The sequence below is a fragment of the Pezoporus wallicus genome, unplaced genomic scaffold (assembly GCF_028554395.1).
Source record: "Pezoporus wallicus isolate ANWC-B61680 ecotype Strahan unplaced genomic scaffold, APGP_CSIRO_Pwel_v1 contig_4816, whole genome shotgun sequence".
In the NCBI taxonomy this organism is placed as follows: domain Eukaryota; kingdom Metazoa; phylum Chordata; class Aves; order Psittaciformes; family Psittacidae; genus Pezoporus; species Pezoporus wallicus.
The window spans coordinates 5,003,409-5,020,139 of NW_026640990.1; the positions used below are offsets into that span (position 1 = coordinate 5,003,409).

At 41.3% G+C, this 16,731-nt stretch overlaps 1 protein-coding gene across 1 annotated transcript; it reads left to right on the forward strand.

The window, feature by feature from the left end:
• Window positions 1-452: 452 nt before the first annotated feature.
• Window positions 453-15,735, forward strand: NRBF2 (nuclear receptor binding factor 2). Its single transcript, XM_057421531.1, has 4 exons — window positions 453-629; window positions 11,418-11,502; window positions 13,024-13,064; window positions 14,196-15,735. Exons 1-4 carry the CDS (start codon window positions 576-578, stop codon window positions 14,907-14,909), a joined length of 894 nt encoding a protein of 297 aa, XP_057277514.1. The 5' UTR covers window positions 453-575; the 3' UTR covers window positions 14,910-15,735.
• Window positions 15,736-16,731: the final 996 nt, after the last annotated feature.

Here is a 16,731-nt window from a genome sequence, read left to right on the forward strand (position 1 = left end):
GCACTGGCCTGGCTGCCCTGCGGTGATGGGTACTTCCACCGACACGCCTCATGACCGTGCCGGCTGCTTTTTTCCTCACAGAATTCCCCGTGCCTACAGGCCAAAGACCTGTACCTCGCGCAGCAATAAATAAAAGGGGAGGAAAAAAAAGGGGGGGAAATCACGGATGCGTGCGGCGGGCTCGGGACCCTGGTCCGGGTTGCGGCTGTGCCGGGCCGCGAGCTCTTCCTCTCCGCCTTTAGGAGGCCACTCACTCGGTGCCTCACACCGAGACCCTACTACCCCTCTGGGCACCGGGAGCACCGAGGCCGGCGCGCACCCTCCTGCCGACAGACGGCCGTTGGAGGGGTGGGGCGAGGAGCGGCGCCTGTTGCCCTGGCAACACTGCCCTAATCTCGCGCGACTCTAAGAGTCTCGCGAGTCGCCGCCCGGTGCCGGCCGGGCGGAAGCTGCCGCCGTGTTTACAACCCGCCGGGGCGGGGACGCGGGAGTAGCGGCGTCAGTAGCCGGACCGGGCGGTGGGGGCCGGCGGCACCGGCGGCACCGGGAGCGGCGAGTAGGCCGCCTCCGCGCCCATGTGCCCGCAGCCCCCGCCGTCCATGGAAGTGATGGAGGGACCCCTCAACCTGGTAAGTGCGCGGGGGCGGGGGTCGGGCTACCTGTCAGCCGGTCCTGTTGCCGCTCCCGGGCCTGGGGCGAAGGCCAGTGGCCGTGCCGGACAGAGGGTTACACCCCTGACCTCCCACCGCTAGGTAACCGAGCGGAGAAGCTCGACTTGAGCAGTAAATAGGGCTCTCCCTGCCCCCCTCCACTTCCCGCAGCACCTGTTCAGGGCTTGTGCCAGGCCCTGCCACAGCGGCACCGGGCCCTGGCCTGCCCGAAGGCGAGTGGGGACGAGCGGCTGTCCCGGACTTGAGGCGGTTTCGGGGATCGGCGGGGCGCTGGGCTCGCCGCAGCCCGGTCCGGTGGCTGAGAGGCGGGGAGAAGCGACGGCCAGGCCGCAGAGGGCTGGACTGCGCTCCTGTGGGGCCCGCGGCTGGGACCTGGCGGCTGTGTGCCCAGCAAAACACGGGCACCGCGGGAGAAGAGGCAGCGCAGGGTGCGTGTAGCGGCATGTTTGGATCGGAGGGGGTGCGGGGAGCGTGTAAGTCTGGGCCAAGTTGCAAGCACAAAGGACAAGGGAAGTTCTGGAAGGAAATGTTTAGGTGACACAGGCCATATCTACGTGAGCTTAAAAAATTTTAGAGACCCCCAGGGCCCACTACTGACTAGATGCGTCTTAATTTCAGGAGATGAAATGCTTTAAAGCCTTAAAGCTGCAATTACTCTGCTTAAACCAAATCTCTAAGGAACTTCAACTGAAACACAGATATCTGAAAAATGCATATTCACAGATTTTAAAGTAGCCTAAATTAGTAGGTTTCTGTCAAATAAAGAAGATCTAGGATAAAGAACAGTTAATTCTCTGCTGCCTTAGGGGTTTTATTAAAGCTGTATCTTGACTGTGCCTCGGATGTGGTGACACACAGAGCATTCCCTTAAAAAACTAGTTTTGGTCTAGCAGTCCAATTAGTCAGGAGCAGCACACCAGGAATACACCTGCCATGCTTCCAAGAATTAGCTCAATCCAGAAAGTGTTTAGCCATTGTCATGCGAATCTCAGAGATTTGTGTCAGCTTTTAATCAAAGCTTGTGTGCTCCAGCCCTGATAAATTTTTACGTGCTTCATACAAAGTCAGGTATTTCTGGATTGTACTCTCCAGTTTCAGAAAGGCTTGCAAATTTGACATTGCAGAACACCCATGAAATTAGGCCTGAAAGTGTAGCAGAAAGATTGTCTATTTGGATCTGAGCTGATAGTGCAAAACCACTCTGGGTATGACTGTACTGTAAAAGCCTTTTAAAAAGTATATCTAGTGCATTAGCTTCTAAGGAGAAAATGGTAACTGAATTCTTTAGTCAGTGGCTGAAAGTAGCAACTTTGTGGCAGTATAGTTATCACCAGTTAGTAATGCTTCCTCCCGAGACCCCTTACTAAGGAGTATAGGAGTGACAAGACTATGACTGAAGCCTGGTTGATGATCCTCTGACCATCATAGGAGTGTGCAGTTACTACACCAGTCTAGTACCAGGCTTACAATAAGATCAAGACACTTCTGCATAATGGATAATACAGGAAAAAAGTTGCTTTATAATACATTGGTACAGAAAATTACAGAGTTGCCTGTGCATACGTTCCTACTGCCTTTTAAGGAGTATCCTGAAATACAAAAAACTTTCCTTGAAACTGCTGCACAATATAGCCATGAATCATCTTGTATAGAAAAATGACCTGTCTTTTCAGGTTGTGTGAAAACCATGAAAATTCTTCATGAACAAGAGCTTGAATGGGTACAGTACTGTAGTTAGAACATGCCTACATTTTTACAAAGACGTGAACAAAAGCAACTAGTTTTACAAAACTCTCCTATTCACAGCCCCTCTCTGCAGCCGAGTTTCAGATTTGCAGCAGCATTCAGGGAAGGTGCCAACCTCCAATATAAGAACGTTCATATAAGCTTTTAATACTATCCAGTGTCATGCATTTCATGTACTTCTCCTGTAAATCTTTTCTCTTGACCTAAGTGTAGTTCTTGTGGATTGGAAGAGCACAGCCTTTTTCCAAAAATGCCAAACCATTATTCTGATGAGGGGAAAAAAACAACCAACCAAAACCCTAAACTACAAAGTAGTTTTGGGTACACTAATCATTGAGTTGATTTATCTGCTATTGGTTACTTAAGTACAAGACATTTTCCTCCTTTAGTATATCATGCCTTGTTAACTTTTGTGAATTTTTTTATTTTTTTTTTTTTTAGTTATGGTGTTTTATTAGGATTTGCTACAGTTCTTTGATGCTGCTTTGTCCTGTAAAAGTTGTTCATTAGTTGTGTATTTGGGCATCTAGTCTTAATTACGGGAAAGCACAAATACTGTCCTAAATTTCTGGAAAGCTGATATGACAAAAAAAAAGACACACACAAAAAAATTCCATAGCAGTTTTGCAGCAGCATGATGTCTCTGTTTCTCTGTCAACATGTATCACACCAACTGCACTTAATGACTTGTACTGGTGGCTTTCAGTTTCAGTTGTTTCTCATACATTTGACTATTTGCTTAGCCTTCCTAATTACAGGTGGCATGCTGTACCTTGTTGTATTCTGTTGATTTCAATTGCATTCTTTTTCTATGTTCTGAAAGGTATGTTTCCAGCAAAATAATATTTTATCTTTGTGCATCTGGGCCTTAGTTAATGCCTTAAACTATCTATGATTATTTTTTTTTCTTAAGCTTAGTTACATTTTGCTTTCCCTAATCCACTGATTTACATATGTAGATAGCACTAGACAAATACTGATTTGCTTTCCAGATCTCTTTAAAAATAATAATAATCTATAACTACAGTGGATTTTGTTTACTGGAAATTTAAGTCATTAAGCTTCAGGTCTAATAACTTCAATGAGAACAGATCTATCTTTTTAGAATTTGGGCTTCAGTTTGTGTTGTTTTTTTTTTTTTTTGGTTGGTTTCTTTTTTTTTTGTTTGTTTGTGGGGTTTTGGGGGTTTGTTTCATTTTGTTTTGTGGTTTTTTTTTTCCCTTTTAAGTTATTATAATCATGCTGAGTCTTAACCCATCTTTCCTTTTAACCTTTCTAGGACTTATGCTATAGTACTAGATGCCGATTTGATTTTTCTACTGAACCAGTGATACTTCATTTAGAAATAAATTGAAACAACTTTTCCAAAATCTGTTGCTGTGGGCTGAGTTGTTAGAGCCATGGGAAAGTGTTTTGGGGCAGCTCTGATACCTTAACATTTATTTTGTCTCTTCCCTTTGCCCTTTTTCTTCTTTCCTTCTCCTCCTTTAGGGTACTATATGCTTTGCAGATGAGAAACATCATCTAATGCTGAAGGAATGGTTTAAGGCCCTGATCCTTATGCTTTTACTAATAAGGAAACCAGTTCTTCAACCTTACAAATAAAAATATTTAGGTTGTGCTGTGGAATTTAAAACAGGTATGGACTAAGTGCAGTCCCTTCACCTGCAGCAGCCATATAGTGGATATCTAGTCCAGATGCACAATTGTTTCACACAGTCCAGTGCCATAAACTGCAATATCTCAACATGTTAACAGATTAAAATTTATTCTGCAAAACATAGAGGTAAATTTCCTAAGTCTTAGTTATAGGAGCAAAAGGTATAAGTTAAGAAGCACAATAGTACACTGCTGACCATCAGAATTTTGAAAGTAACACAGTAAAAATATGAGGCAAATGGTATCAATCTCAAGAGGAGACTAGAAAGGAAACAGGCTTGGTGAACAGAGTCTGATAAGCAGGACTTTGTAACTCTGCAGATTTTGCTTTAATACCTCAGTATTTACTAAGGAGCTGTACCACCTCTATGTTTTATTCTTCCTATAAAGTAATAGCACTTTATATGGTTTATAATAAAATGCAGTCCAAAATCTGGTGAATATATATTGCCTACGAGGTTCTTGAACTGTAAGGGAAACAGCTTGAAGAGCTGTTTTGGTGAAAAACAGAAAGCATGGCCCAGTGGCTGGAGTGAGACTAACACAACAAAATGTATATTGCAAGAATCTCATATAGCAGAAGCTTTATAAAATTAATACTCTTAAAACATTGGTAGCAGCCATTCCAGTGCAAGCTGATCAGTGATCTGTCTTATGAAAGAGTTTAAAAGTTAGGTTAATGCTACATCCACATGAGGACAAGATAACAAGCAGAATAAATATGTAATATGGGAGAGGAGGAAGAGATAATAGAATCTATGTGAGTTTACTAGACACCAAAGGATTTAATACATGGGCCAGGGTGTTTAAGACTTAATGTCAGCCTGCACTTCTGTTATGTTGATTCAAAACCAGGAATATTATGTTAATCTACAGAAACATCCACTGAATCCAGTTTGTTTTCTTAGAGGTTTTTGGTTTTTTTTTTTTTATAAAGCTTAACCTGAAAGCTGTTCTACGTGTTTTTCCAAAATAAAATGGAAAAAAAAAGAGAGGAAGATGCACTCAATTCTGAACTCAAACTAGAGAAAACAAAAGTGCAGGTAGTGAGAGTGGAAGTATGGTTATATAGACATACCTAACACAAAGTCTGTTTTTACCACAGTAGTGGAAGCCTTGTCTTGGTTTTCCCAGTAACAACATCATTGTGAGTTATATGGGACCATGCATTTCAGCTAAGGAAATGTAAGCTGTGAACTCACAGAGGCAGCAGCATACCTGCTGAGTAAAGTGACTGGAGGTGCTGAGGTGATGTGTCAGATATTCAGTTGAACAGCCAGATCAGTTATATCCTCTTTGGAAAAGCTTTACAATGGTGTATTCAGTCATATAACTCCTACCCAAGCACAACACAAAACTGTTCCATGTTGCACATATAACAGCTTGCAATAGCTCCCAATTAGTAACATAATTAGCCTAGCTCTGAGTGGTTGACAGAAGCATTATCTCCTTACTGGTATCTGTGCTGTTTGGGTACCTACCAGCAGTGCCTTTCTGCTGTGTCACGCTGGCATCATGTGCATATCGTCAGACCACGCAGTTCAGCTCTGAGTAAGCGTGCCTAACAATTTAAAGACCCAGCTGAAACCTTGACTGAAGCCTTTCTGCCCCACTTGTTTGAAATTGTTGCTCCTGGAATAGGTTGTTTACTAGACCATTTGATGTGATGATTCAATTGCCTCTACTGAGGTGTAACTCAGTTGCTGGAACAGCTTGAGCCATGTGGTTTAGGGCTACGTATAGGAGCTGAGATAGTAAACAAAAACAATCAGGGCAGTGGGACTGTTCTCATTTAGCTTACAACTTCCATTTAGCAAGACTTGTGTAGTACCAGCCACAGCACTGTATATGGGGACAAGAAAAGCATTACCAAAGCAGCTGAGAACTGTAGGTATACAAAATGGCTCTAGCAAGCAAGTTGAAGTATTTGGTGTTTTTATTATATTAAATGGATGAAAAGGAAGTGAATGAGGTTGATTTGACTATGCAATAGGTAAAAGGATACCACACCTTAAAGAAGTTGCAGGTGATCAGGGAAAGAGCTGCAGCTATGCCTGTATAAGGTTTTGAAGACTCCGCCTAACCTGAGCAGGGTGAATGCGAGTTGGTTTCATATCAGATCTCTTAATTGCATTTGCATGGTAAAGAACTCAGACTAACCATTTTATCTTAAATTTGGAGTAGGTTAGGAACACATGCATAGTCAGAGCTAGTCAGAGAATTAATACTGGCTGGCCAAACAACTGGTTGCTTGTCTGCCCATATATTTAAATTCTGTTACTATTGCTTACAAGAGAGTTGAACTTCAGCATCTCTACAGTTCAATACAAAGTGAGTGAGGAATCTGTTAATACTGAGAATACATTCTTGTGAGAGTTTCACATATTTGTTTTAGCTTTATAGTCACACTAACCTGTAATTTACAGTTGAGTCATTATTCTGTCAGGCTTTCAAAGACAAAAAATTGAGCTAACATGTGGCTAGTGATCTTGGTTGAGCAGCCACAACAGGTTCTACCGTTTTTTGTTTCTCCTTCAGTCAACTCTTTCTCTGCAGAATACAGAGAGTATTTTTAAGGGGGCTTGCTTCTGTTGATAAAATTATACGTTACCATTTCTTTAGGCTTAGTGGCAAATATATTCCTATTATTTAGCATAAGAAACAGTACAACTCTTTATTATTTATGCTTTTACTGTAGCTGCCTGTAAAGACACTGTTTTCCATAGTCACCCAGAGTTTTATTCATCATTATTGCACTTATTTAAAAAATTATGGCCAAGTTTATCAGCTGTATTCTCTCCTAATACAATTTTTCAATACATATGTAGACATGCATGCAAACCTTTCTAAGCTCACTATTTCCTACTAAGAATGGGTTTAGAAAAGTTTTCTGTAAGTATAGCAGTGACAGAGTGGTTGTGGGGTGGGGGGAACAATGGTCCACCACCTTATCCTACCTTCTGTGGCCTGTTGCTGTAAATATCTGTGAGGAATATACTTACAACTCTTTTGTACACTATGGAACCAATGCACTGTGCACTTTCTCACTCTTCCTTTCTTCAAAATATGTTCTTAGGAAAACAGCCCTGTAACCCTAAGGAAATAAATCCCCAGATAGATCCCTCATCAGTCAAAAAAATACCTTAATCTTTGCTTTCAGCATTAGCAGAGCAGAGGTATTGATCCTTTCTGAGAAGGATAACTGGTATACACAGTCCATAGCATAAAATAGATGATGTTATCAGCAAACAGTAGTTTCATTTAAAACATTTACAAACTGTTCTAGTAGGCAGAACTTCTCTGCAGTTAGCTTTCGTCAGGCTCCATCATGTAGCAGCTGGATTTTCCTGCCTTCATTTGTAACTTTTTTTAGTAAGGCATTGTAATCTGTGCTTCATAATCATATTAAAATATGTCACTTCCTAGCGAGTCTCTTGCAGTGAACAAGAAGGATGTAAGCTTAACATCTTGTGCAAGGCTTTGTCCAGTGAAGAGCTGTTCCCATTATGAGAACAAACTAAAACAGAACATACACAAGATTGTCTGGCTCAGCTACAGGAGGACTGTTGCAAATTACTCGTCTTAAAAAAAGGGTAGTACGTGTACCCTATTTGAAAATTAGTACTACATTTACCTTTTGAAAATATTGTAGGATTGAGTGTGGTTTTTCCTGTTGCTCCCCTTTCTGTAGTAGGTAACAACTGGAATCACAGGGGAAAAGCAGCAGCTGTTTTTGTTTTTCATTCCCCCAACCTAAGATAGGATCCTTTAAGTTGTAATGGCACACTACCTCTAGAAAAAAAAAAACTAGCATTTTTATTATTGAGTTTGAGGGGATGGTAGGAGATCTGGTAAATAGGCCTTACAGCTTCATTTCTCATGGCTTGCAGCAATATCATTTTCTAGTTTATATTGGAAAAAGAAAAAGTTGAGTGTTAAGTTTTGGGCTGCTAAAGAAAGCTCCAGGGAAAGAGGAGACCTGCTTTGCTGTTTTAGAGGATAGCTTGATTCTGTTGCTCAGAGATTACACAGGCAATGATTTGTACTAGTTAGGTGGAAAAAACAAACAGGAGCACTTATCTGTAATGGAGGTACAAACTTAAAGATGCAGGTGTCATCCTTTAACATCTCAGCTACAGCTGGAAAGTTTGGGGAAAGCTCTCTAGCTTACCTGTTTTCTGTAGTTGATCCAGAGTGGTTCAAATAAGGCATGCACAAATTCCTTATGAACCAAATACATTGGAGCAAGCTAGGGAAGCTTTTTAGCTTGGTCATGCGTCACTCACATCTGCTTCCTCTTACTAGAGTCAAATTGTTATACCTGTCCCTTTGCCTACTGGGAATTCCTGCTCATCCGGACTGGGAGGGACATCTGGAAGTAATTGTCGACCTGCTTCCCCCCTTCAATTCCATAGCTTGTTAATAAATTATAATTATTCCTACACCACATCCTACATTTATTTTCAGCACTGCAACTGGAAGAGCGAAGAGAAATCAGATATATAAACCCACTGCAGTTATGCAGCAGCTGTTTCTGTCATCATCACAGCAGCAGGACCAAAGTCAAAGCAGCCCTAATTGAATCTGTTGGGAACTAGCATAGCAGCTCCAAAATTGTTGGTGTAAACACCTTCCTCTAGCATGACATCAGACCAGGGATAAACTTGACGGCCATTTTTGCACTTTATGATATAGGACCAATTCTTCCATTGCCAGTTTTATTATGTGATGCAGGCCACTCTGAGTTCAAAATAGATTTACTAACAATGGTTGGATGCTGTGTTGCTAAGTGTAACTGAGCACTAAGAGTAAACCAGCAGACTAGACAAGATGTAGAAGCCTATCCATGATACATGGCTGTTAAGCACCCAAGTACTTCTGTTGCAGCTTCATCACTTGCTGCTAGGAAACAGTACCACTAATTTCTTCAAAATGCTGGTGATGAATAATCTACCATGAAAATTGCAGAAATTCTGTGGTCCCTGCACAATTAACTAATTGGAACAAACACTCGGCAGGGTAGAATAAATGAGCAAATATTTCCTTGTCAAGCTGGCAGGAAGATATACAAACTGAGGAATTCCTCTCCCATGACTGAGTGCAAAACACCTTTCTCACTCACAAGCTGCTCTCTCAGACCGGCTGTCCTGAAACTGATTGTTCTCAGCTGTGGTTCCTGTTGTTTCCACTGAGGAGGTCTGTCACTCTGGATCAGAATAAGATGGCCTGACATCTATATATTTTGATGTAATGGCAAGAAAGGCATTTTGATCCTGTAAACAGCGGATCCTAGCTTTCTGTTTTATTAGCAACTCTGGACTGTTGTTTTCGTAACTTTATTCAGTCTAACCCAACTTCTTCAGACTCCCTTCGGCTTCACTGGGAGTTAACTGAGAATGGAAATAATTTAATTGCTCAGTCAAGTAGCAACTGACTGTCCTCAAATGTTCTGCATGTGCTTAAGTTATTTGAGTAAGATCATGCTCCAGGAGTTTACAACATACGAAAATAACCTTTGAAAACAATCGGATTCAAATTCTTCTATGCAGAAACTAATAAATGGAACCAGGCCCCTGGCTTGTTGACTTGCTTCATTAGCTCTTCTGTTTCTAGCTACCCTGTTTCCTCCTCTCTCGTTTTTTAGACCTGCCCATGCAGTTAGCAGAAGTAGCTGTATCAGTACTAATTTACTGAAAAATTGTTTTGCAAGGAGCTAGCTCAGGTGTTTTTAGGTCTATGACATAACTAATTTGTAACTGGATGAGCTGCCAGGAATAACCAAGGAGATGGCTCTATATGAGCTGATACTGTTAGTTCATTCCCGTGGGAAAGAAGTTTATCTTTCTGGCATATGTCAGTAGTAGGAGTCCATAGAAAAATGCCATAAAATAGATGGTTTTCCAATAGAAAAACACTTCCTCTTCTGAGGTTATTAAGACTCAGAGCAGAAGCAGCAGGGAATGCTGACAGTGCTCTGAGGTAAAGAAGAAGAATATAACCAGAATATTTGTTGTGAAGAATCAAGGAGTCATGGAGTATTTTTAATAACACTTCATATTAGCATATGAAGTGAGTTTTAGAAAAGCCAAGGGTCTAAATGCAATGATATAACTGCTAGAGATTGCTTAAGAACAGTTGTTCTGGCATCTTTGGATATGGACAAATGTGCTTGTTTTTATGTTGATCCCAGAACATGGGTAACGTGAATCGGTGACTTATATTCACCAAACATCTGAAGTTGGATATGTTTTTGGGTGAAGAGGGGGAACAGAATATGTATGGGTCAGAGACAGAATTACAGAGGCAGGTTTCAGGCTTTCAGCTCTGTTTCTCCTACAGGTTCTGTCAGTACGGATTTGGTAAAGGCTTTCTTGGGAAACAGTAATTTTAAAGGAACAGGCAAGCTTTTCCTTCAGATTCAGAAGTGTCTCGTGTTGTTTCACAGAGTCAGTGCCCGGTACCTGATGTCTGTTTACTTCGAAGTGAATATGTAGTAAAACACTCATGAATACTCTCTGTTACTGACAGTCTTGCCAGTTAGCGATTGTAGCCTTTTGTATTACACAGCTTGTGTTGGAGGAAGTACCATAAAATTCATTTATTTTCGTAATGACAAAAACACTTGCTTTCATGAATGTTGCAGTGCAGGTTAAGCAGTGTTGTTTCTCACTGAACATATGCAAATACTTGTATCAGTCGTTTGCTTTCAGCAGCATCCTTAGCCTCCATAGTGGTTTACAAATGTAAGTATAGACTTAACTGTTGTACCGCAACAGCATAACTTTGATATCTTTAAGTGTAGCTGTGCTGCTTCCGTTAAATGGTGTAAGCTGCAAACAAAAAAAAAACAAAGATCTTCTACAGTTTCTTTACCCAGCAGGTAGAGCCTCTTGGGCACAGGGCAGCAGAAAATGTCAAACCAGCTGTAAGCTATAACGTATGTCAAATATATCTCATTCTGACAAATAAATTGGTTCTAAATACTTACAGCTTCTCATAATGTCTTGTGGCTTACTGGTCTTTTTACATGACTACGGTAAATGCCTGCCTACAAAGAACAACATGTGCTTGCTGAGGAACAGCTTAAAAAGGATTTTGTTGTGTACAGACCATCTTTGCTGCATTAACAAACTTCAGTTGTTACCTGTGCAGTACAGATTTTTGTAAGGTAGTATTAAAAAAGAAATCAAATGATAAAGCTTGGAAGGGAGTGGGAGATCTGAGCCTAAAAGCCTGAGAAATGGAATCAGTACAGGTTTCTTAGATGTACTGATTATTTTTTAAAACATGTATAACTATTTGTCAAGTAACTCATTGGCGTAATGCTCTTTTTATTTTAAGGCTCACCAGCAGAGCAGAAAAGCAGACCGTTTGTTAGCAGCAGGGAAATACGAAGAAGCAATTTCATGTCACAAAAAAGCTGCTGGTGAGTAGGAATTTCTTACATGCCATATCTTAAAACCAGTTTCTATATTTGCATGCTTCATGAAAGTAAATGATCTAATTACTTGCAGAATTTTTATTCTGAAAATGTTAATTTGTTTTTTAGTCCAGATCAAGCACCCTTTTGGAAACATTTTTTCTAATACGAATGGCTAAAGTCACATGTTTCCAAAGTTGTTTTGATTGGTGTGGTTAAAAAACTGTGAAGGCAGTTCTTGACCGAAGATGAAGCCAACATGCAGTTGGGAACCTGGTGTAAGCCAGCTTCACTTTACAGTCTGTATTTTCTTCACTGCTTTCATAGCAGTTGATAAAGGAAATACTTAGACAAATGTTTGCTTGCAGAGTACTTACTTCCCTTTCCTAATGTCTGAATCAAGACAGCTAAGAAGAGGTGATGAGCTCAGCTTTCCCAGAACTGGAACAAAACAGCAAATTATGTTGCAGGCCTTGGCACTGTGATTGACAGCCTCTCCTAAGTGAGACTTCGTGCATTTACCTGTCCATTTAACTAGTCATGCTTAATTATTTGTGTTGGAGTCTGTCAGCTGTATGACAGTGCAACTACTGCTTGGCAGAAGAATAAAGAAGAGGTCTTAATTGGTGCAACAAGTAGGACATTTCCAGTGACAGCGCTTGTGTGGAGACAAAATAAATGGCTGCTCTGAACATCGTAACCTAGATACCAGGTGTTCTCACTTTGCATTCATAAATACTAGAAAAAGCCATAAAATGAGAAACTGATAGTTTCTTTAGTATTTATGAATAGTCAGAGCAATGAGGGATAGCACTTACATTCTAATATGCAGACTTCTCTTCTTTGTTTCCTTCACTCCATATACCAAGGCAAAACCCAGAAATGTGTTGAATATTTCTTGCTTTTCTTTATCTGATGACTCTGTGCCACTATTTTACATCCTTCTGTATTTGGTTAAGAATTCCTTATACTTTGCCATTTTCAGCACTAGCAAGGTAAGTGCTGCTCTGACTTTAAGCCAGCGCATTTTCTGGTTTGGAGAGGAAGTTGATGAAAGAAGTGGAGAGCTACAGACTATATACCTCTTTGTCAAAAGGCATGACTTCGTAATACGGGCTTGCCATGGGCGAGAGGATTTTACTTACCCTGTTTTGTCTTTAAATGGTTGTATGTTTGAAGTCTGGTCCTTGGCTGTGTTTCTTCTCTTCAGGGGAAAGTTGTTGTTCTGTGACTTTTTGGAAAGGGCTGCTGTCCCTCCCTGAAAAACAAACTGAAACAACCTGAGCTAACAGGATGCCATGGGAAGGGTATGGTGCTTGTTAAATGATCTTACAGTAATTTTTTCAGACTTTTGAAAAACATCAGGTGTTTCCAGCCACTGTAACTTGGTAAATACTTTGCCTCTGGACTGCTGCTTTTATGTGGGGATTCAGAGTACTGAAGGTCTGAGGCCTTTTCTTAGCTTTTATAGAAATGTTCAGGTTTTGTAACCCTCTCCTAAGTGTTTATCAATTTTTTCTTCTGCAGCATACCTTACAGATGCTATGAAGCTGACCCAGTCAGAGCAGGTGAGACCAAAATACAGCAGATGCCAGAATTTGCCATAGCTCTGTTGTATGCCTGTGTGTCATACCCCTCTTGGGCATTAGCCTCTGCACAGCTGCCTGAACTTGTGTCAGCTGCACCAAGAGTTTTGGAAGTACAGTGATGCTAGCCTTCCTTGAGAGTTTTTCCAAGTTTATGTGGAGCAGGGACGAGAGAACTACTAACCCATCCACAGGTTCTCCAACAATGGTTTCTAGTTTGCAAGGCATCCTCAAGTGGGTGATAAAACTAATTCCATATTTAACTTTTGCTGTGAGGTACTTAGGCTGCTCTGCTGAGGCACAAAGCTGAGCATCTCAGCTACAGTCTGTAATTTTGGATTTATTCATCCTGACTTGGGGACCTCCAGAACAACAGCCCTGCACCTTTCGTTATTGATTACGCAAATCTGTCTGTAAATTCAGCAGTCTGCTTCGTACTTTCTTAGCAGCAGGCTTTTAGTTTAGCCAGTATTATCAAAGCAAACGACCCTTGAAGATCAGACACCTGTCTTTCATCCAAAAGGTCATTATTGTAGAAAAATGGAAGCCTCTTACCCAGGTGGTTCTTGTGAGTTACTAACCACCATGCCACCCCCTTCATTAACTATGGCTGAATCATTTGGGACCGTATCTGGCCTTGGGGCACTTTTCTGCTTAGTGTTGGGTGTTATTAATGTCTACACAGATACCCTCACAGAAGCATACACATACTTTGTATTATTTAATTAAAGCATGGCTGTGCATGCCAAGTGACTCCTTTCCTGGTGTTGGTCATAGGTCAGTTAAACAACTAGTACCTTCTCTCAGAGACAATGTAGCCTGGTCAGTGACTTAAAAACAAAACCCAAGCAAACAAAAGACCGTATGTTAACTCCTTCACAATTCCAGTAGTTACTCTAAATTTGTGTGACACATCTGAATCTGTTGCATAGTACAAGCAGCAAGCACTTCTAGTTGGATTTAATATCTGAAAAAACAAAAGCTCCTCCCCTCCCTTGGGCATGCTGTGATGCTGTTTATGTAAATATTTACATGTGTGTAACTTTATGTGCGTGAATGTTTGGGTGGCATTAGGGATCACCAGTTAAATTGTTTAATCTTGTTCTTACTCAGGCTCAGCTGTCACTGGAATTACAAAGGGATAGTCACATGAAACAGTTACTGCTCATCCAGGAGAGGTGGAAAAGGGCAAAGAGGGAGGAAAAGCTGAAAGCCCAACAGAATGCTGACAAGGAAATAGCTGCACACCTTCAGGCTTCTTATAAGCCATCTGCTGAAGACTCTGATCAAAATGTACTGGTTCCTGTTACTCAGAAATACAGTCCTTCCACAGAGAAACATCCACATGATATTCAGGGTGTCTTTGACAGGGACCCGGATACACTCTTGTTTCTGCTTCAGAAAAGAAAGGAGCCGGTGGAAGCATGTATTGGGAGCAAAGCTCCGAAAGACGACAAAACAATAATAGAAGAGCAGGCAACCAAAATTGCAGATTTGAAGCGGCACATAGAATTTCTTGTAGCTGAAAATGAGAGATTAAGGAGAGAGAATAAGCATTTAAAAGCAGAAAGAGCGAGACTCCAAAAATCTCCGGTAGACAAGGAGCTGGATGTAGATGCTGATTTTGTTGAGAAGTCAGAGTTGTGGGGTCTGCAGCAGCACTCAGAAACTACTTCTTCAGCTGCAACTTGGCAAAAGTTTGCCACAACTGCTGGGAAGGCAAAGGACATTCCAATACCCAACCTTCCCCCCCTGGACATCCCATCCCCTGAACTCCCTTTGCTGGAACTCTCCGAAGATATACTGAAAGGACTGATGAATAGTTAAAAACCAGGAAAAATACTCAATGTACTTACTCAAACTTAAGAAAAGGGAAAACCACCAGGACAGTTGTGATATGTGAGGGCAGAAACATCTAACACAATCCTGCTGTTGGAGAAAAGGCATTAAAGCAACTTTGTTACTGTGAAATACACATTATATCTGATCTACTTCATAAAAGTCAAAGGTACCATAATCGGTATAAGGTGGCAAGATCTGTAGTCTTTCTCCCATTGTTTCAAACCAAATGACTGCCTGGAGAATGTTTCAAGTAACAAAATCCTTCAGGGTTTTAAAGTATGCTATATGTAATAGTTATCTATAATGCCATAAATGATGGTGCAGAACCGAACTGTTACGGTTGCCGGTCGGCTGCCACATATTGAAAAAATGCTTTCTAGCATGAATTTAAACTGTGCATTTCATTATGCATAACTTTGCTAATTCAAGTACCGTGCAATTTATACACGTCCTAGATGGATTTATGTGCCACACTCTATACTCCTGACCATGTTAACCTGAAGTCAGGAGAGATGTTAATTTCCATTCTATGAAGGAACCAACTTATTAGTTCTGTTGACGAGTTTTTTGGGGGGTTATCTGTTTACATAACTAATCAGGGTGCATTGAATCTAGGTATTGGTTTCTGTATAAAGTGACATTGTTTAAAAAAAGAAAAACATACTTAAGGAAAAATGCCCTTTTTGTTTTCAGCGATGCATGAATGGAAGTAAGTCTAGCTGGCAGTATTTGATTGAAAAAAAAATTGTTTACAGCTTAACCTGATTCAAAAAGGATATGAAAATAAAAACCAAGGTGTTTTGACACTAAATGTGTGTTAAATCTCTACAAGTGTTGCAAAGTATAAGTAACAAATTAAGATTTTACACTAACAGTGTTAGTACACACCTACTGCTGAACTTCTGTGTTCATCATCCAGCAAATTCAGGAATGCTGGGATGAATTCAGAGGGCCTTGCCTATATATGACATGGCTTGGCCAATGCCTGGCTTCTAACACCTACAGAGAGCTGAAATGGAGGAAGCAGCACTTGGTTTTGCTGGGAGACAGGCTCCCTGGAGCTGAATGAATGGTGCCACGAGAGCTGTGCACTCCCACTTGGGGCTTTGGTTCCTGAGCCATCGTCACAGTCAGCCTCTCTCAGCGTGGATCAGCTCCTGCCTGCCCCTAAGCTTCATTAGCCCTAACCGTGTGCTGGAGTGTTACCTGAACCCAGGCTTTCCCAAGTGGAGGCAGGGGGGCAATGTGTAGTGGAGGCATTAGTTAACTCTAGCAGCTAATGAAATGGTTAATGAAAAATGTTGAGTGTTGAAAACGAAACAATTTTAACTTACCTTTGTGCTGTTACAAGGTAAGCTTGCTTTCCAGGAGTACCTTTTTTTTCCAGAAGAGACTTGGAAATGCAGCAATTTTCTTTTTGCTCCCTAGTGCTGTGCCAATTCTCCCCTTACCTCTGTACAGCTGGTGTCTCCTATGATTGCTTGAAGGAGAGTAGGGACTGGAGTCTAGAAAAAAAGCTCTGGAAACAAAGGTAAGACAGGTTCATTAGAGGAGGTCCCTTGTGCTGGATTGTATGAGGAAACTAATTTTGCTGGGGGAAAAAAAAGTTATTTTTCGGTTGGAACAGTTCAGCACATGGCTCCACAGAACAGCTGTGATGAGGTGACCTGTTCCAGGTCAGCCCCAGCTCTCACTGCTCCCACAAAAAGGCAAGATACCTTCTCCACTGTCACCTGCCTGGCTGGCTGTTGCAGGTAATAAGACAGCAGTTAGTGAATAGTGGTCGTTATTTGTGTAAGTAAAGCAA